Consider the following 21319-nt stretch of genomic DNA (forward strand, 5'->3'; position numbering starts at 1 on the left):
AAGGGACAGGGGTCAGAGACCAGACCAGGGGTCTTTTGTTTTAATGGCTGCATTTCAAAGAACCCATTTAAACTAGGAAAACTCCCCAGGAAGGAGTTGTGTTAGTGCAACAAAGAAGAGCCTGGATGAGGCTCACCAGACACCTCCAGAGGAGACCTTCCTGCCCAGGCCGCTGCAGGGGGCTGGGGGACGCAGAGCCCTTCCCCCACCCCACCCCTGGGCTAGAGGCCGCCATGGCTGGGTGCTAAGGCACCAGGGCCAGGGAGAGCACGGCCCAGCCCGCGGGTGCGCCAAACCCCCAAGCTGTCAAGAAGCTGGTGGCTCGCAGCCTTCAACCTGCAGTCCTTTGCTCAGGAGGAAGGCATCCTGCTTGGGATCCCGACCCAGGAAGAGCTTCAACATGACGCTGGCATCCTCGGAGCCGCCAGGTCTCAGGATACAGCTTCTGTAGTCCATGCCCACCTGCCGAGAGGGCGGGGCTGCAGGAGGGGCCCAGCACCCCTCCCAGCTCGAAAACCCCAACAGCAATCTGTGCACCCTTCCCATACTCCTCGGGGCCCTTCACGTGCATGGGGGGGCGGGAGCAGGATGCATGGCCTCTACAGTGACTACACAAAGGGCAGGAGAGCAGGATGCCAGGATGGAGCCCCTCAGGGCCCAGGCCAGCTCCTCACCTTGCCACTCAGGATGCCCTCCTGCTTGAAGCGCGTGTGGAACATGTCCGCGGAGTACACCTCACTCCACAAGTAGCCGTAGTACTGGGCATCGTAGCCCCCCGCCAGGTGGCCAAAGGTCGCAGGCATGTTGGTCCCTGGGAAGGAGCAGAGAGGCTCTTGGTGGGGCCCCCAGACCTCTCAGTGCCCCTTCCCAAAGGAGGGGGGCTTCAAAGCAGCCCCACCCAAGAGGAGGAGTTGGCCCAACACTTCTAGTGGGGCCTTGGGGCTAACAGGAGAAATAAACATCTGCCCACTTTCTGCAGAAACTCAAAAGGGCTCAACCCAGAGCATCTTCCTGCCGCCACTGGCTGCTGAGGCTCAGTGTGAAGGGGCAGGACCCACCCCCAACAATGGGGACAGGATGATGCGCTGGTTAACTGCCTTCTGAAGGGACTCCACTGCCTATGAAGGAGTGAACCATGTCTACCCCGACACGTATGTGTTCAGACCTGGTCTACTCGTTATATCTGGGCCTGACACCCTTGTCTCTTCTGCTCCTTCCAGGCTTTTCCCACTGCATGTGTGGAGGGTGCTCCAGGAGGCAGGAGCCGCCCACCCTACCCATCGCCCCCACGGCCCCCAGGTGGAGGGACCAGCCCAGAAACCAAAGCAGGAAAGGCCAGAGGTCAAATTCCTCCTCCCAGACCCCCTCATACATCACTATGAACCTCTTGCCCTGACCTCTAAAGTGGGCCTGGCTTGGAGTGTGGCTACCTGGTGTGGCTGGGACCCCAAGGATCTCCTGGCAGAGTCGGGCGTACTCCTCAGCCGGGTCTGCGGCCGTCTGCGTGTGCAGGGCCTGGTCTACCTTGGCCAGGACGATCTGGCGCAGGTTGAAGAGGCCTGGGTGGTAGAAGGACAGGGAGGCTGGCTCTGTGCTCATGCCACCCCCTGCAGCCAGGTGGTGCAAGGCCTCCTCGGCGGATGCAGCGGGAACCGGGGGCCCCCACCCCACCAAGGCCCAGCCGCACCTGTGTTGGCCTGCCGGGACTTGATGAGCTTCTCCAGCAGCTCCTGCGGGATAGCGCTGCCCGTCCGGTAGTGCTGGGACATCCTGAGCAGCGGCTCTGCCTCCCACACCCAGTTCTCCAGCATCTGCGAGGGTGCCTCCACGAAGTCCCGCTCCACGTGTGTCCCACTGAACATGGCGAACTCGGCCTATGGGACGGTGGAGCTGCAGGCGTGCCCGGACCCCTCCCTGCCCAGACACCCAGGGAGGTGGAGTGAGCACGCTGCCCTCACCCCCACCCATGAAGCCAGCACTCTCAGGAAGCCCTGCATCTCAAAAGGCAAGGACCTGGAAATGGCGAATCTGGATGGCATTTGACAGGAGTGCTCTTTCTGGGGGAGTGGAGGAAACGGCCATGGCATGTGACAGTTCCCGGACCAGGGATCGAACCAGAGCCACAGCAGTGACAACGCCCCATTCTTAACCCGCTGAGCCACCTAGGAGGTGCTTGACAGGAGTTCTCTTCTCCATTTCTGTGCAACTGAAATTCTTCCTGCAGACACCGTGCTTGAGGCAGCACATGGGGAACCCAGGCCTGGCAGGCGCTGGGCCAAATAAGCCCAGTGACCCTGGCCCGTCCTTTCTAGGCCTAAGGGCAGCAGGGCAGACGCAGAGGACACCCTCAGCCTCCTTACTCCTGGGGTCACCCCATGCCACCTTCCAGCTCCAGCTATTACCTGGAGATAAGCATCCTATTCATGGTCTCCTGAATGCCCTGATGTTGGCCTTTTCCTGTTTTTGTTTGAGACTGCCCTGAGAAGTGTTGTGTGGTATCCTGAGCACGAGGGCGGTGACCCACTCACAGAGGAGACATGGGTGTTAGCTCAGCATCATTCAGACCAGCCCCGGTGCCAGGGGGTTCAGTGAATGAATCAACTTGTATCAGACCATGTGTCTTTAAACAGAAACACACATCACACAAGGCTGCTCATGGATCAGCTATAACAATGCAGTGACCAGTGGCTCTCTCGGGAGCCTGGCTCCCTGTGTCCCTAGGAGCACTGGCTCAGTAATTCCTCCCTCAGCATTTGAGATGACTTTACAGAACAGAACTGTGATGAACAACGAGAACCAGCTGTACCAAGAGATAACTGAGGGAGGTGAGGGAGCCATGAGGGTCAGTGGCAAAAGAGTGTCCAGGGATGGGAAGTAACCCCTGTTGGACCGCTGGTCCAGAGATGGGAAGTAACCCGAGTAGACCATGCAGAAGCCAGAAGGGGAGCGGGGGCAGTGATATACATTCGCAGGCTTGCCCTCTGCTGCTGCTAGCTGGTGAGTGGGTGACCCCCACCCTCACACTACAGACAAGACTTAACCACGATGGATGACACCAAAGGAAGAGCTAAAACTACAAAACTTCTAGAAAAAAAAATTAGGACAAAATCTTAGTGCCTTGGGTTAGGAAACAAATTCTTCCACAGCACACAAAAAAGTGCAAACTGTGAAAGAAAAAAGTTAACAGACTGAATTTAAAAGTCAAGACCTTCTGCTCATAAACACACTTATAAGTAGTCTCTCCATACACAAGAGCATCACTCGGCCGTGAAGCCCCGACACTTGCTACCGTGTGGACGGATCTGGAGGCCACGACGCTCAGTGAGAGAAGCACACACAGAAGGACACACAGTGTGTGACCCCACGGATGGGAAACATCCAGAATAGGCACAGCCACAGACATAGAGGGTGGGTTCCTGGTTGTCAGGGGAGGGGGCTTCTGGGGAGGGGGCAGAGGGAGTGACTGCTAAGGCTCCTGAAGGCTCTTTCTGGGGTGACGGACATGTTCAAAAATAGGGCCCTGGTGATGGCTGCACAATGTGGTAAACTGTTCCCACACACCCTCTTGAAGCACACAGCCCTCGCCCTCAGAAGAAAGTGCTGACCATGAGGAGGGGCCGGGTACAAGCATACATGCGGCGGGGCTGTGGGCACAAATGCCAGGCAGGAACCCAGAACCCCCAGGGTGAGCCTGCCTTTGCCCCAAGGGCCTTTTGTGAGAGTCACTTGGACTTGCTGAGCCTCAGCGCCCCCACTGAGAAGGCAGCTCATCCCCACTGCCTCGCTGAGCTCACTGCTCACAGGACCCAGGGCTGTGCTATGTCTGCCCCCAGGACCGTCCCGCTGATTCTCATCACTGGTGTCATCAGACTTTGCAGGCAATGGTCCTTTTTGCCCTCATTCTTCCCTTCCTCACTTCCTTGTTTTTGTGTTTTTAAAGAAAACTCTTGGGGTTCCCGGGTGACTTAGCGGGTTAACAATTTGGCATTGCTGCTGCTGTGGCTTGGGCTTGATCCCTGGCGCTGGAACTTCCTCATACCACAGCCAAAAATAAAAAAAGGGAACCAGCCCTGCTGACATCTTGATCTTGGATTTCCAGCCTCTGGAACCTTGAGTACATACATTTCAGTTGTTTACACACCCCGCCCGTGGGGTTTAACAATATTAGCTGATACGGGGGTCAGGACATCCGTGGTGACACGGGACGAACAGTGCAGCAGCAAGGACCCCCGCCCTCGGACCTGCCCACACCCACCTGGGAGCATAGCTGGTGCATCACATGCCCAAACTCATGGAAGTAGGTCTCCACCTCATCGTGCTGCAGCAGGGAGGGCGCGTCAGGCGTGGGCTTGGTGAAGTTGGCCACCATGGCTGCGATGGCGATCTGGCGGCTCCCGTCCTGCCGCAGGCAGCCTGGCTGCAGGCCAAAGCAGGCTGCGTGCCCATACTTCCCTTCCCTGCAGAGGGACATGGGGTCAGGCCTGCCACGGTCTGCTCTGTTCACCAGGTCAGCCCAGAGGGTGTGACTCCAGGACGTCCCTCCATCAATCAGATACACAGACTGCTGACTTCAGCCTCCCCCCTGACTCCCAACCTCCACACCCCTGGGCAGAGGAGTGGCACGGGGGCCCACCGCACACACCTCGGGTAGAGGTCCAGGTAGAACTTCCCGATGACTTTGCCTGAGGCTGCATCCCTGACAGAATACAGCATCACATCCTCATGCCACACAGCGGCACCCTCCTCCAGGTGGAAGGTCAGCCCCAGCAGCTCCTGGTAGATGCCCAGGAGCCCACGGGTGACCACCTGCATGGGGAAGTACTCCTTGAGCAGGTTCTGGTCCACACGGTAGCGTGTCTCCTCCACTTGGTTCATGTAGTAGCGCATGTCCCAGGCGTTGATGCGGCCATCAAAGTCAAGGCCCCGCTTGGTGCACTCGGCCTTCTTCAGCTCCAGGATCACAGCCCGCTCCTGCTCCCCAAGGGGCTTCAGCTTCTGGGCCAGCTCATCTGGGGGCGAGGGGAGAGGCAAGGCTACCTCCCTGCGTCCCCACACCCCTGGAGACCAAATCAGGGTGCGGGAAGGCCCTGGGAATCCCCAAGAGTGGCCAGAGCAGGGCTCTCATGTCCAGTCAAGGTCACCCTGAGCCCCCATGGCCCTCGGTGGGAGCAGGGGAGGGGGTTACCTAGGAAAGTGGCCACCACCTGGCTGGTCTTGGCCATGTTCATCTCCAGCACGTAGTCAGCATGGGTGCTGAACCCCAACAGGCTGGATTTCTGCGCCCGCAGCCTCACCAGCTCCCGGAGGATCGCACAGTTCTCCTGCAATCAACAGATGGCTGGGGCCACAGGTCGTGCCCTCCCCGGGCAGGGCTCCAGGGCCAGCTCCCCAGCTCGGTGGCCTCAGCAGGCGAGACTCTTGGGGCCCTGAGGTAACCCATCCTCTTTATAAACCCTGGGTCCTCTTAGAAAGCAGCAAGGGTGCAAATGTGTCAGCTTCAAGCCAGAGGGAAGACAGCACGACGGCCAACCTCCCTGGCCTCAGGGCTCTGCTACACCTCTGAGGGCTCCACCCAGCCAACCAAGCCAAGTGGGACAGACAAAAAGTACATGTGCCTGATTTGTTTACAAGCAAACAGGCCTGTTCGAACAGGAAGCTCCCGCTGGCCTGGTTCATCTGCGAGAAACCAACTAGACCCAGGAGGCTGAGCCAGAATGTCCAGCCAGACGAGGGGCTGGAAGCCAGTGGCCAGCAGCGCTGTCTCCGCAGCACCAGGTCCCCTGACCTGGAATTCTGCCCCAGTCAAGTGCAGGGCTAAGGCGGGGCAACACCAACCCCTAATGCGCAGCCCAGCCTGCAGATCTTTATACTCAGGCTTAATGATACAATCTTGCAGCCACGGAGCAGAGAGCAGCACAGTGAGAAGTGCGCTGCCCCAGGTGGCCTGGGGCTCACCCTCTCTGGTTCTGCAGTGGGGGTTCTCCTGGGAGACCCAGTCACCACAGGACCAATGTGGCCTATCTGCAGCCCAGGAAGGCAGGATCACAGGACTGTCCTGCAAGCTCCCCTATAGCACCTGTGAGGCCAAGTGAGTACTGCTAGTGCCTGCAGGGAGCAGGTAGGGGCCCATCCACCAGCTCTTCTGATTGAGACGCTGAACAGGAGCTAGAAGGCCCGGCCCCCCAGGCTAGAGGCCCAGGGCGGGGAGGGGAGGGGGGAACATCTGCAAACCCGAGCTCATGGGGCATGAGCAACACCCCAAGGAGAGAGGGCTTAAGGCTAGAGAGGGTGGGAGCAGGAGGACAAGCTCGGGAAGAAGCCAGAACCTCACCCCAGTGGCCTGCCGGGTGCCAAGCCGGCAGAGACAGCCCCTCACCTCCTTGCACCGACAGTTGAAGGCTTCCTCCACCTTCCTCCTGGTCTCTGGCACATGGCACTTCTTCAGAAGGGGGAAGTAGTGTGGGTACTTGAGGGTAACCTTCAGCTTCTCATCCTCCGTCTTCTCTAGCGAGTTGAGAAAGTCCTCGGGGAGCCCTCCTGTGTGAGCGAAAGCGGCTCTGAGAGGACAGGCAGGAGGGTGGGCTTCCCTCCCACGTGGGAGAGTGAGGTGCCAGGGCGGCCCCCGCATGCTCTGGGCTCAAGGCCGCTCTCAGCCCACCTCTGTACCCACAGGGACAACATCAAAAACTCTCCCCGCCTTGGAAACCTGCCACTGCTCCCGTGTGTTCTCTGGGACCAGCGCCAGAGGGCGGCAGGACTCCCAGGCAGCCCTGGATGGAACTGGCACGTCCTCCCCACTAGGGTTGTGAGGCCCTGGAACTCTTTCTCTTACTCAGGACCTGGCTCTCACTGGTGAAGGTGGTAAAAGCATGGAAGGGATGCCACCAGCTGAACCCCACGGGGCTAAACTGGAGCTGAAGGTGCTGAGACACACTCACGGAGGTGTGTCTGCACACACATGCACACAGGTAAGCATTTCTAGCTCCCATCTGCTGGGGGCCTGGAGGCATAGCTCCCTAGGCACCAGACCTTGGTTCTGACTCCCCGCGGGGCTGGGAAGAGGACAAATGAAGCTGGCACACCCTGGGTCACATGGAAGCATCACAGGGACACATCCACTTGAATGGGTTCCTCGAGGCCGGAACAGGAGAATGAGCATCAAAGTAAGTGATGACAGCACAGGATCACACCCCACAGACACAGAGACCCCTCAGGAAATACGGGAGGGGGATCCTCTGACTTGCAAGAGGATACGAACAGACAGGGAGATTGGAGTTAGAAAATCACCCCCTAGTGGTGAAGATGTGAGGAACATTACAGAGGAAATGCCTAGTGGAAACTGCCTTAGCCGAGGGATCAGGGCTCAAGGAGAAAAAAACAAAGTTCTACGTATGCACATATGACCCTCTATATATGGGGGTGGGGGGAGGGAGGAGACAAACACACCATCTCAGCTTCTGTAAAATGACACCCATTCTTTTCGCAACCAGAAGAAAATAAACCAGTACGGCTCCTGCTCAGCTGGAACTGAAACTGAGACGCAGCCAAACCCTGCTGGGTTGGCCACTGCCCCAGCCCTGAGAGACCATCCCCTGGGGGTTCATTCTCCTGTGTGGGAGGCCGGGGCAAGATAGGGGGTCCCTGGGCTGGACAGACTGGTGGTCAGCAGTTGCAGACGGCATGTGAGCAGGATCAGTTGCTGGATTCCAGAGGCCTGGGATTCTTTGGCCAGGAAACCGCGTCTGCCCAAACGCCAGGAGCTACATGGTAGATGCTGCCCGGGACACAGGGTGGGGACCAGAAGTCAGGGCAGCAGAGGTGGGTGGGATGGATGGATCTGAGGCACTTGCCCAGGACAGCATGCATCTGCAGGTGTCTGCACAACCCAGCTGCCCTGGAGGCCTGTCCCCACAGAGGCGAATGCCACATCACACCACACGCAACGTCCCGTTACATGGAACCAGAACCGCATGGTCCCATCTGAGTCCCTGGGCAGAGCTCACAGGCTGCTGCCCATCTATCCTGGGTTTTCCCAAAACTGTCAATGTGGGGAAGACGGAAGAAAATTTGTAAAAGGCTGAGTCATCACTCAACAAGAATGCAGCCTGGAGAGGGGAACTGAATGTGCCGCCCGAGGCCTGACTCCAGCCGGACAGGCCCAGAAATGAGAAGAGCGTCCTGGGGACATTGGGAAGGTTGGGGGACTTCCCCGAGGGGGCCTGCGCTCAGGGGCAGCAGGAGGCGCCCTTGCTCCTGGCCACGTGTCCCGAGACCACAGCTAAGGGCAGCACCCACTGTGTCCACAGAGGGAGGGAGACTGGGCCAGGGTGGCACCAGGTCTCTCTTGTTCTACTCTAGCCGCTTTCCTATGGGAGTGAGCTTCTCAAAACATAGCAACTGGGGAAGAGAACAGGTACTAAAAAAAGGGCACCCAGGCCCCAGCCCTTTGGCCCCAGGCATAGGTGGTGTGGGGAAAACCCCTGTCCATGCCTGTCATTTTGCAGCATTAAAGACACAAATGTCACAGAGAGGGGTGGGGGGACGCCTCCTGTGCGGGCAGTCTCGGTGGGCAGCCCATGGTCCCCCCAAGGAAGAATCCAGAACCTTGGGTTCCAAATACCCTGAGCACCCCAGGTGAAGAGCCCTCCCAGGAGCCCACAGATGCCTTCCTCTCTTCCTCCCTCCCACCAACCCCATACCACATGCACATACCCAGCTCCTCTCGTGTAAACGGCAGAAAGGTCGTGTCTTCGTTCAGGTTCTTGTTGAAGTCGATGCACAGGAGGCTTAGCTTCTTTTTGATGCTCTTAATTTTCTGAAGGAAAAGAACAGTGTGAGAGCAGGCAGGAGCATGGAGGGGCTTCAAGATCCAGGGCCCCCCAGGGAGAGAAGGCAGATGAGGGGGTTGAGCAAAGAGAGGCAGGAGAAAAAGGGCTATGGGCTCGGGACACTGCGTGGGTCCTCAGAGACCCTGGTGCCTGGGGCCTAAGTGTTAGGGCCCCTCAAGGAGCTTTCCAGACCCTCCTCTGCAGGAATCACCTCCAGAGTCAACAGCCTGAGCTTTGGCCATTTTTTCTTTTTTTTTCAATTTTATGGCCGCATCCACAGCACACAGAAGTTCCTGGGGGAGGGAGGGAATCAGAGCCTCAGCTGCAACCTACCACAGCTTCAGCAACACCAGATCCTTAACCCACTGCACCAGACCAGGGATGGAACCACTCAGCAGCAACCTAAACTGATGCAGCTAGATTCAACCCACTGCACCACAGTGCCACCTCCTATTGGCCATCTTAATGGAACTTAGTTTTTGTTCTTTCAGGGTCTAGTTTTTATCAACAGCGATTGAGCGATGTGGGTGAAGCAACCACGTGGGACCCTGCTGGGCCAGCTGTGGGGGCGCTCCCCAGGGCCCAGGCCCCCCAGCAGGACAGCACCTGCCCCGTGGTTGGAGCACCCATCAGGGACAGGAGATGGGAGGGCGTGTGCCCACCAGCTCGGCAGAGCTCGGGCCTATGGAGCAGACTGGCTAGAATCAGCCCTCCTGGGCACTGGCCTCACTGCAGCTCCCCATGCCCCACCCCCTCCACATCCATGACCTGGCATGACAACAGGGCTCCCTTGGAGGACAAGGCAGCACCTAGGACTCCACCCAGAGGCAGCTGGACGCCTCTTCTGGGCTCTGTCCTCAGGGTCCCTCTGGCCCAGACAGTCCACACAGCCCCCACAGACCACACACGATACTTCCCAAAATTTCCAAGCCACCAGGCCTGCAGCTCCAGAGGAGTCTCCAGCCACAGGAGGAACCAACTGAGGGCTCTCTGAGTCCTCGTTTCTTCCAGCACAAGGTGCCGCTCTGGGGCGGCCTTTGTATTAATCACGAGAACAGTCACTGACCTCTGGGTCAGCCTGACTCAGGTGACAACCGTCTTTTCATTTCCTAACTCTGAACTGGAGGGACAGCCCCTTCCAGGGGTAGCCAATCCCTAGGGACAGTAACATCTTGCCCAGGGGCACTCCTTTTCCACGTGAACCAGCCAATGCAGGGCAGCAGCCCAGCCCATGGAGTCCCCACACTCAGGTCCCCACCCCTGCTCTGGTCACCCTTGGCTAGCCCCCAACCCCAGAGCCTCAGGATCATTCAAACTAGCCAATCCCAAGCCCACTCCTTCCAGGGGAACCACACTCAAGGTTCTGGACTACAGCCCCCCGACTCCTGACGGACCCTGGTGCTTCCCGAGGCGAGCCAGCTCCTCTCCGAAACCGTGAGAGCCAGCTCTTCTCAGCGGCAGTGGCTCCTGACCACTGGCCTCACTGTCCTCTGTGCTCTGTACAAACAGCCTCATTCAACCCTCACGACGACCCCTGGGGGTGGTCCTCAGGGCACCCCCCAGTGCAGATGGTGAACAGAGGACAAAGGGGTTCAGTGACTGGCCTCTGGGCACGCAGCCAGCTGGCAGCAGAGCCGCGTCTGGTTCCAGCCATGAAGACACAAATGGGACTTTGCCCTGGGCCTCGGTGCCCACACTTCAAACAGGAGCCTCCCTTGACCATGGGTGGCTCCAGTGCCTGCCCCACTCCTACTCCCTGCACCCCCAGGCTGCCTCCTGGGGTAGGAGCTGAGCTGCCCGTTGCCCACTGCCCAGGGTGCCCCAGGAAGACCGTCCAGCTGGACCAGGAATGGGAAGAGCTAAAGGCTTTGCCCCATGGTGGGGGCAGAGGCACTAGTCGGGGGTCTCCCAGCTCATCAGAGGCACCAACCTACCTCTGACTATAAGGGACAGGCCCTCAGCAGGGAGTACAGTGGCTGCCGGGGCGGGGGCAGTTCCTTCCCTCATCCAGACTGCTCAGAGCTTCACGCAGGAGGCATGAAGAACCGCATGGTAGGGGTGACCGCACTGGCCCAAGGGGGACAGACAGCCACCTCAGATGCAAACTTGCACAGCCAGGCCTTCCTAAAAAGCTGGGAGGACCTGGAGACACAGGCCTGCGGGTGTGGCCCCCATTGGAACCTGGAGGCTGCGGGGCTCAGCCGAGAGGAGAGGGAGAAGGTGAAGGCAGGAACCACACTTGTCAATGTCACATCATTCTCCCAGCCTCAGCGCCCACTGGGGAATCAGCAGATGACCTGTGTGATGCTGTGACCCAAAGAAAAATGCCCCTTCCTGGCACATAGCTCCTAAAGCCTGAAACCAGAGGATGGGCTGGAACTTTGAGCTCCACCCTCACAACTGCTCCCTGGGAGGGAAAGCTGAGCATTAGAAGTTGAATTGGATGCCAACAGCCAGTGATAAAACTGTGCTTATGAAACAAAGTCTCTATAAACAGGTGGGGTTCAGAGAGCTTCAGGGTGGGTGAACACAGGGAGACTTGAGGAGGATGCAGCCTGGAGGGAGCAGGGACACCCGTGCCCTTCCCTGCACCTCTCCCCCTGCATCCCTTCCAACCCGGTGATCTAGAACAAGAACTGAGTTCCTGAGTCCTGGGAGCCGCTTGCTGCTCTGCAAATCAATGGAGGGGACGTGGGAGCCCCTGACCTAACCTAATGGCCAGAAGCACAGGGATGACCTGGACCTGTGGCTGGTGAGGGGCTGAACCCCAGACTGGGGTTGGCACTGGCTCCAGATGGATGATATCAGAACTGACCCACAGGACACCAGCAATCACAGCCGCTACTGTGGGAAACCCACAGGCCTGGTGTCAGGAGGAAGCAGGTGGGAGCAGGTGCTGAGGATGGGGCAGCATGTCTTCCTTGAGAACCATAGCACCAGAGCCATGGGGGCACTGTGCGGGAGAGGCAGAGGCTGCTACGCTCCCGCATGCTCTTCTTGCTCTGGGGAAGCCCTGTGACCTGGAAAACTGAGGGCAGAGCAGGTGCAGATGGAGCACTGTTCCAGGTAGGCCTTCCTTCCTGGGGTTCGGGCGGGGGGTCAGGGGCACCCACCTCCTGCGTTTCCTTGGGCAGGTGGAGCCCATTTCTCCGGCCCAGTTTGATCAGCCGCTCCAGGTACCGTGCCGCCTCTGGCCTCAGTGAGTCCTTCTGGACCTTCTCCTAGAACACGAAAAACAAAGTTCCGTTTACAACAAAAAATCAGGATGATGCCAGGTGCTGGCGAGGCAGCAGAAAAGGGGAGGGGAAGCTGTCACTGAAGAAAGGATAAAAGCGGTGCAGCTGCTCTGGAAAGGGGTTAGGTGGTTTCCTAAAAAGCAAAATAGGTGGCATTCCCGTCGTGGCTCAGCACAAATGAATCTGACTAGTATTCATGAGGACACAGGTTCAATCCCTGGCCTCACTCAGTGAGTTAAGGATCTGGCGTTGCCGTGAGCTATGGTGTAGGTGCAGATGCGGCTCGGATCTGGCGTTGCTGTGGCTGTGCAGTAGGACAGTGGTTACAGCTCCGATTCGAGCCCTATCCTGGGAATCTACATATACTGTGGGTGTGGCCCTTAAAGACAGAAAAAAAAAAAAAAAAGCAAAACAGGCAACTCTCCCAGGACTCAGCAACTGCAGCCCAGGCACTTATCCCAGAGGAATGGAGACCTGTGTCCACACAAAACCTGTACACAAACTTGATTTATTGCAAACAGCCACAAACTGAAAGAAGTGCAGGAGGCTTTCGAAAGGCACAGAGTGATAGCGAGAAAGGGTGGTTGTGCCAACGTCAGGATCCTGCTGTGAGACTAGCTTTACTTCTACAAAATGTGATACCGGGGGAACCTGGGACCTACCGGACTCATCTCTTACTGCTGTATGTGAACCTACAACAGTCCCAATAAAAACTTCAGTGAAAATAAACACCACCTGTGCTGTCAGAAACTCCCAGCCACTCCTGCATAAAGCACACGGAGCCTCCCCTGGTCCCAAGGGAAATGGGTCAAGAGTTCTAAGAAGGACCTGCCAGCCACACAAGAAGCCTCTGCATTCCTGGGACGTGGGCAGTGGCCCTCAGCGGCTGCGGGAGCATCGACCAGGCAGCAGGGACTGCACATGCCAGCCAGTCATATCCTACCTCATGTGGGAGGCAGGACAGCCCCTCTAGGTGACACCAGGAAGGCTGGAGAGTGAGATGACGGCATGGATGTGGGAAGGCCTGGGCACATCATACTTCTCCTCCTTCCTCTCACTTGTCCTTGTCACATCTTTAATGTTGTCTATTGTGGTAAAACGGCCCTACTGTGACACTTACCACCTTCACCAGGCCCATGAGCACAGCTCGAGGCAGATTACATTCACACCTCCCACCTCTACAACTCTCTGCAGCTTTCTACCGTGTCAAGCCCAGCGAACAGTCTGAAGAGGTCTACACGCTGGTCCGTGCCCCCACCCCGCGCTCAGAGCTGCATCCTGTCTGCCGCACGCACCTGCAGCCAGACGATCCTCTGGTACACATCCTGCCTCATGCTCATCTCCACATCAAACTCGGACAGCTTCTTGTCCGCCTCCGTGCTGGCCGTGCGGATGTCCTTGCATGGAGACACGTGCTGGGGGAAGTCAAGGATGTTCCTCTGAACTGAAACAGGGGCGATGGACAGTGAGAAAGCAGGCCCCATGTGGAAACAGGTGGGCGCGGGCCTCACGCCCAGGCAGGGGGCTCAGCATGCGGCCAAGTCGATCGGTGACACTGTTCAAGGCGGCCCTGGGCTAGAGATGAACACGCATCCTCGGGGACCCACAGTCCAAGGGAGAATGGATCCAACTCATGACACCCTAAGCCAAAGACCATGACAGAGAGGTAGGATGAGACCCAAACAGGCTAAAGGGACTGGAAGCCAGGAAAGAGCCATGGCCATTGATGGCTATGCTGCAAGTTCCCAGTGATTCTATACCTCATAGCACATGTATGCACTTTGTGAGACAGGAAGCGCATGGGTTGCTGTGAGAGTGTGAGCTTTAATTGTCACCACATGACCTGGAAACCCCAGTCCTAGGGGACACCCAAGAGAGAAAGAACACCGTCCACCCAAAAACGTGTACACACACAATCACAGCTACATGATTCGTAATAACCAAACAGTGGACACAACCCTGAAGCCCATCCACACACTGGAACAGTATTCAGCCACGAAAAGGAGAGAAGCACAGACACTCACTACCATGTGAACAGACCTGGAGACCACGATGCTCAGTGAGAGAAGCAGACACAGAAGGACACACAGTGTGGGAATCCATGGATGGGAAACGTCCAGAATAGGCACAGCCACAGACAGATGTGCATTAGTATTGTCGGGGCTGGGGAGGGGGTGGGGAGTAACTGCAAATGGGGAAGGGGCTTCTTTTTAGGGTGACAGAAAAGTTCTGAAATTAGGTAGTGATAGGGAGTTCCCATTGCAGCTCAGCAGGTTAAGAACCTGACTAGTACTCATAAGGATGCAGGTTTGATCCCAGGCCTGGCTTAGTGAGTTAAGAATCTGGCACTGCCATGAGCTGTGGTGTAGGTGGCAGACGTGACTTGGATCTGGCGTTGCTGTGGTATAGGCTGGCGGCAGCAGCTCCAATTTGACCCTAGCCTGGGAACTCCCATATGCCTCAGGTGCAGCCCTAAAAAGCAAAATAAATAAGTAAAACATAAAATAAAATTAGGTAGCGGTAATGTTTGAATATGCTACACACACCAAAAACACTGAAATGTATGTGTTAGAGACGTGTGTTAATTAAACTCAATAAAGCACCTTTTAAAAAAAGGCATATACTTTGCACTGGAGAGGTCTGAATTAAAATAACAGTTTGGTGCCCTCCACGGTTCCAGGCCACGAGAATGTCCCCAGGTCTGGTGGGTGGGCTATACTGTGGAGACCCTCTGTGGGCAGTGATCTGCTCTGCCAACTAAACCAAAGACGGTGGGCTCTGGGTGGGCCTGATGTCGGCTGCCCGAGAACGAGTGTGAATAGGACAGAAACAGCCTCTGTCCATCTGGGATTTGCAGGCTGTGGCTGCACCGAGTGTGACAACAAAACAGCAGAGTGTGGGATTAGTCCAGGCAGCTGGCGTGGGGAGAGGCGGCACAGGAAGGGGCACCCAGGGGCAGAGCTCAATCTCCTCAGAGAACTCCATGCCTTGCAAGGCAGAGGGGTGGGCTATTTGGCCTGCACAAAGCCCCCAGATGGGGGCATGGGAGGAGGTGCAAGGGGGCCCGTGGCCAGGCACCAAAGGGCCAGCTGAGGGGAGTGTTTCAATTCTAGACTGCTTCTAGGGTGAGTTGAGGAGGGCACAGGGACACTGTGGGTCCTCCGAGCAGCCTTCTGCTCGCCAGTACCCCAGTTCAGTACCACACCCACAGTACGTAAAAGTTCCTGGGCCAGGGATCAAACCCATGCCACTGCAGTGACAACACCAGCCCAATGGGCCACAAGGGAACTCCTCTAGTTTCTTTTAAGATGACTCAGACTACTGAGCGGGGACAGAAATAAAAGGTCCCAGGAGTGGAGGTGGCGATGGGGAGACCAAATCACGGCTGGCAGGCAGGTGATGCCCAGTAAGTGGGAATCAATCCTCCTTGTGTCAGACACGAGGGGGAGACAGAGGCCTGGAGCAGGTGACTGAGGGCAGGGCCGGCCTGCGGGCACTCCACCTGCTGGCTGAGCACAGCCCTTACCTCCAGGACCTTCTGCAGTCCCAGCATGCGCAGGCAAGGCATCAGGGACACATGAGAATCCTGCAGCTAGAACTCAGGGATTCTAGATGGTTCCCAGAAAAGCAACTTTCCTAAAGATTCAGAGTTCTCAGACTTGTCAACTTCTACAGAGGAGGCTCTGTATCTGTCTGACCAGAGAGGGAGTGGACAGACCTCACAGGGGAGAGAAGGAGCCACTGGGTGGTGATGAGAGTGCCTCAGGGGACCAGGTTACTCAGAGCATGGGGGGTGGGGGAGAGGGAGGAGAAAAACCAAAGGGGGCTGAGTTGGGAACAAACTACTCAGAAGGAACAAACATGCCCCAGGACAGGGGAGGAGGTTCCAGCTTCAAGGCGCCAGCACCTGGTACATGGCTCCTGGAGAGGAGGGCTGTCAGACTCTGTCCAGGGCTGCCCATTCTGGGCCCTCAGACGACATAGCCCATGGGTGACACAGCCCATGGAGATGGGGTGGGCCGGCCACGCCTGGAGTGAATTGAGGAGGGCACAGGGACACCGTGGGTCTTCCAAGCAGCCTTTTGCTCACCAGTACCCCAGTCCAGGCAGGGCCTGCCCAGGCTTACCTGTGTAGGACACTTCCACGTCAGCCAGTGCCTTGAGCGTGTTCTCGTAGGATACATCCTGAAGCTCCTGGGTGCCCACGCGGTCGTACACACGCTTTGTCTGCTCGATGAGTTCTGTGGTGAGCTCCCCAATCTGCTGGGCGCTCAGGTCCCACCGGAGGTAGTTCACAGCAGAGCATGGCGCCGCCACATCCAGGGCATCTCCTGCACAGGCTGGACCCAGGAGACAGAACCCCACACCCAATGTGTCTGCTTCAAGCCCGGAATCAAAATCGGGGTCAGGGTAAGGTTTGGGATGGGGGAGGACATGGTTTCCCAGAGCTGATGGTGAAGCTCAAGGGCTTAGTGGGGAAACAGAAGGCAAACAGTTCTTCTGACACACATTATGATCTTGTCCTCAGGGGACACCAGGGACCTGTCATTGTCACAACTAGGGAGTGATGCTGCTGCATCAGTGTGGTCAGGCATCCTGCCCTTCTGGACAATGCCCTGAGGAGGACTGAGCCCCAGATGTCAGCAGTGCTTAGGTGGACATCTCATATACACGTGCACTGCATTGAGTCATTTGTTTGATGACAGCATGTTACCCCCGACCTTCCAGATTGTGATATGTGACACGTGTACTGTATTACCTTTCTAAAAGACGGGGCAATCCTGGGTATTCAAATGTCCCTAGCCCCAAGAGTTTTGGGATAAAAGACAACAGCGGCTATCACTTGAACCTTATGGTGGTCGGGCATGTTTTGACCTCACTGAATCTTCAGATCTGTAATCTGCATCCTCTGTTGCCCCACTTTACAGATGGGAATCCTGAGATCACCTTTGACCCCACAGCCAGCAAGTGGCAGAGGTGGGATTCAAAGCCAGGCAGCCTATCCCATTCCATGCTGTGAACTAGGGGACTGTGCTCAGCCCACCTTTGTAAATCTGCACATCTGGTGGTTGGGTCCTCCTGCCCCCTTTCCAGGGCTCCACCCTGCACTCAGGATAAAAGTTCAAACCCTTTATCAGAGTTTACACCAAGGGCTGGCAAACATCCTGTCTGTCCCCCTCCAGCCCCTGAGCTAAATTCACTTCTGACTGTGACCCAGAAGGGGTGCAGCCTGCTTGACAAGTCTAAACCACTTGGCCCCATACAAACTGGTTCCCTGACCCCTGTTCTGCATTGTTTGCACTACAGTGGATTTAGCCACTTGGTTCTGCCAATTTCTCTGTACCCTCTCACACGAGCTTTCTTCAAGAAGTCTCCTGGGCCTGCTGGGGGTTGTCCTCTCTGCCCTGAGCCCCACCATGCTGGCCTTTCTTCTCACATCCCTTTCTCAGAGAGGTCCCCCAATGGCATTCCCATAGCTTCTGAAGGTCTGCAATGGCTACACCTGTCCCAAACTACCTGAGTAAAAGAATAGAGGCCAGCTGGGTGTGGAATGCATAATAAGCAAGAAGAAGCTGCTCCAAGGAAATGGGCACCTGTGTTTCATTTCCCCCTTCTGGCAGGCAGGAGAGGGGCAGGGCAACAGTGGTCCTGGAGTCCTGCTTTTGAGAACACTAAGGGTCTTTGCAAGGTGCTATTGGCTTGGGCCTGTGTATGGTGTCTCTCGGGTAGGTTTTTTGTTTTTTCTTTTTGGCCATCCAGAGGAATGTGGAGTTCCTGGGCCAGAGATCAGATCTGAGCCACAGCTATGATCTATACCGCAGTTGCTGCAACACTGAAGTTTTTTTTGTTTTGTTTTGTTTTGTCTTTTTGCCTTTTCTTGAGCCGCTCCTGCGGCATATGGAGGTTCCCAGGCCAGGGGTCCAATCGGAGCTGTAGCCACCGCTCTATGCCAGAGCCACAGCAACACAGGATCAGAGCTGCATCTACGACCCACACCACAGCTCACAGCAACACCAGATCCTTAACCCACTGAGCAAGGCCAGGGATTGAACCCACAACCTCATGGCTCCTAGTCAGGTACTGTTAACCACTGCACCATGACGGGAACTCCAACACTGGGTTCTTTAACCCACTGTGCCACCAGGGAACAAACCTGCATCCTGACACTGCAGAGATGCCACCAATCCTGTTGTACCACAGCAGATCATTCTCTGTTGGGGACCATTCTGGGCATGGTGGGGTATTGAACAGCATCCCCGGTCCCACCCACTGGAGGCCAGCCACCTCCGCCCCCAGATCACAATGATCAGAGATGTCACCGGATGTGGCCCAGTGTCCCGAGGGGACACAATCACCCCAGCTGAGGAACACTGATACATACCAAGTGGGGATAAAAAAGGCTCTTAAGCTGAGAGAGATTAGATTTTTTTAGCCAAATGACTGCTGCAAATTTAAGGGAAAATCTTTGCAGACTATTTTGGATTTTAGAACTGCAAAAAAGGAACTGTGGGTCTGCATTAAATTTGGTAGTAAAGAAGGGCTCCAGAAGCTCCAAAGAGGTGGGAAATATAGTGGAATTCTCAGGAAAATCTTCTGAAGGAGCTAGGATTTGAAACTTTGAGCACATTCATTTTACAAATATTTACTGATTATCACCAGTGTGCCAAGTCTCTGAGCTAACAATTCTGCAGCAAAAAAGGCAGACAACACTCCTGCCTTCCTGAGACCTGAAAAACCCTAATTATGATTATTATCTTTAATACAATTATTACCATCATCCCAATGGGCTGCAGAAAGACCTGAAGGAAGAGAGGTGGGCAAACCAAGTTCCATGAGGCACCACGCAACATCCTGGGCCATTTTCTAAAACAGAGTATACAGATTGCAAAGCTCCCATAAATGAAAACCATTCCCGGCAGTCCCCTTCTGTTCAACATAAGAGACCCCCAGCTGTGTTCTAGCCAAGATGACCTGTTGCTTTCCAAACGCGTTGCCCCTGTGCTTGCCTCCCCATCCTTGCCCTCGAGGTTCCCACCAACTGGGACGCTTCTCCCGCAGGACAACTGCTTCTCTCCACTGGGTCCAAGCTGAATCAAATGCCACTTCCTGCGAGAAGCCCTCCAGGACTGCCCTCCCTTAAAGATGTATGACCAGCCCCAGCACCAACCACCATCTAAAGTCCTTGCTTGATTTTGCTTCTTGAATGCTGGTCTCCGGCTTTGGAACTGTGTCTAGAACTCCCTCAAGTCCATCCCAGAGCCCGACCCGTCCCCAGCAGAAGAAACATGGAGTTTGCCGAATGAGTGAAGGCGCGCTGGAACACGGATTCATTCTGGGGCTCGCCGACCCCCTCCTCCGTTCGGGCCCGGATCACTTGAGGGTCACTGGGCTCCGCTCGTAGGCCCCAGTGGCGACCCCGGGGAGGAGGCAGGAGTGCGCACGAGTGCGCACCGGGCGCCCGGATCTGGTGAGCGGGGCCGCACCAAGGGGAAGCAGGTACCTGCTGGGGGCTTCATGGTGGGCGAATGTTCAGTGACGGCCCCTCCCTCCACCTGGTCCGCGTCGGAGCAGCGGTCAGCAGCCTCGGTCCTCTCTGCTGCCGCAGCTGTCCCGACTGAGGCGCCCGCCGCCCGCGCGCCCACCGGATGCTGGGAGAGCGTGTGTGCTGGATAGTAGGGCGCAAGCGCGCGCCCTAGCCCCACCTACATCGCGAGGCGGAGCGCAGGGGCGCAGACTTCCTCTGCGCGGTCGCTTGAACCACCCCCGTCCATCATTGGCTCTTAGTGGTGAGAGGGCGGAGCCTTCGGGAAGGCTAGCGGGGGAGGTGTTTCCAGGGGAACCCACCCCGCAGGCGCCTCGAATCTTTTCTGCGGCTCTTTGTGCCAGTCGTTCGTTTGGGCTTCTAGCTCCTGTATTAATTTGTCATTACCTCCTCCCAACCTTAATTGTGTATTTGGCTAGTTTTGCAAGTTTTTACCTTCACCTAAGGCGCTCCGTTAGTGGTCGCTTACGAAACCTCAGGCACTTATTCCATTACCAACATCCTGCTCATCTTCTAGCATCTAATGGTTAAAGGTCCTCCACATATACCAGCTGAATCCAGTTAGACAACCAAATTAAGAAGACATTTATTTAAAAAGCAGAAATGTAAGCAAGCATCATTGAGAAAGCTTCAGTAAACCGATGCAGAACTTCAAACAACAGGTGTGTTGGAACTGTGCCTTACCTGCATGTAGTATTGTCAGTTAAAAAAAAAAAACAAAAAACACCTTGAACCGTCTAAGGCACACAGAAAGAAAAACCTAAGAAAATTAAAACTGGTCCCTAAACCTACGTCTTTTATTTCTGCAAAATAAATGAAAATAACCCAGGGTGTTGAGTAAACCCAGGGTGTTGAGTACATGCATTTTAAGTTGAATAAAAATGAATTAGGAAAAAAAAAAATGAATTGGGAGAACACTCTGGCAACTTGAATGCTAATGGTGGTCATTTAATAGGGAATGTCTCATTACTGACCTTCGATTTCTTTCTCTCTTGAGCACATCCAGCGTAATCCTACGTTAGTCTTCATTTTTGCTGTTCCCTGTACCTGGAGTGTTTTCCCAGTTCTCCAAATCTACATGTGAAACAGAGGTCTTCCCTAACCAACCCAACAAATTTACCGCCCCAATCACAATCAGAACACCCCATTTTTTTCTACACAGTGCTTGCCATTAAGTAGAACTTGTTCATTTACGTATTAGTTTACCAGTTTATTGTCTGTGTACCCCAATACAAGGTAATGAAAGCAAAAGTTTTGCTGGTCTTTATAGTTTGTGTGTAATAAATACTTGTTTACTATTATGCACCTACTGTAAACAAATATCTTAGTATTCATTCTTATGGATTGAATGAATGAAATAACGAACTCGCGGATGTTTGGGTGGGTGAATATATGAATAAATACAGTGAGAGGGTAACAGTCGCCCCCACTCAAAGACCGCCTGTGATCCTCTGGGCGCCAGATACCCAAAAGCAGCAGGTGCACCACGTGGCGGACACGGTGCCACGTGACGGGCTCGGCCGACCCACAAGAGTCCACCACTGTCCCACCATGCACCGCTCCATTTCGGCCTAGAGGACAAGTTGATCCGGATTTCCGGCCTCCGTTCGGTCGCAGAGGTCAGTTGCCCTAACGACGAGCTCGTTCCCGCCTCTACATTACGTCACTTCCTCCTACTCCCGCCTTGATAATTGGTGCGCCTGCGCAGAATG

At 55.8% G+C, this 21319-nt stretch overlaps 1 protein-coding gene across 1 annotated transcript; it reads right to left on the reverse strand.

Moving 5' to 3' along the window:
- On the reverse strand, positions 52-19694 carry THOP1 (thimet oligopeptidase 1; the record flags this gene model as incomplete). The annotated part of the gene is given in 13 exon segments (NM_214223.2): positions 52-462; positions 675-811; positions 1431-1559; positions 1688-1874; positions 4256-4457; positions 4643-5009; positions 5186-5321; positions 6377-6537; positions 8713-8815; positions 11942-12049; positions 13360-13508; positions 16192-16404; positions 19566-19694. Coding segments are annotated over 13 exon segments (2064 nt in total). The 5' UTR covers positions 19582-19694.

The sequence above is a fragment of the Sus scrofa genome, chromosome 2, assembly GCF_000003025.6.
Source record: "Sus scrofa isolate TJ Tabasco breed Duroc chromosome 2, Sscrofa11.1, whole genome shotgun sequence".
Lineage (NCBI taxonomy): Eukaryota > Metazoa > Chordata > Mammalia > Artiodactyla > Suidae > Sus > Sus scrofa.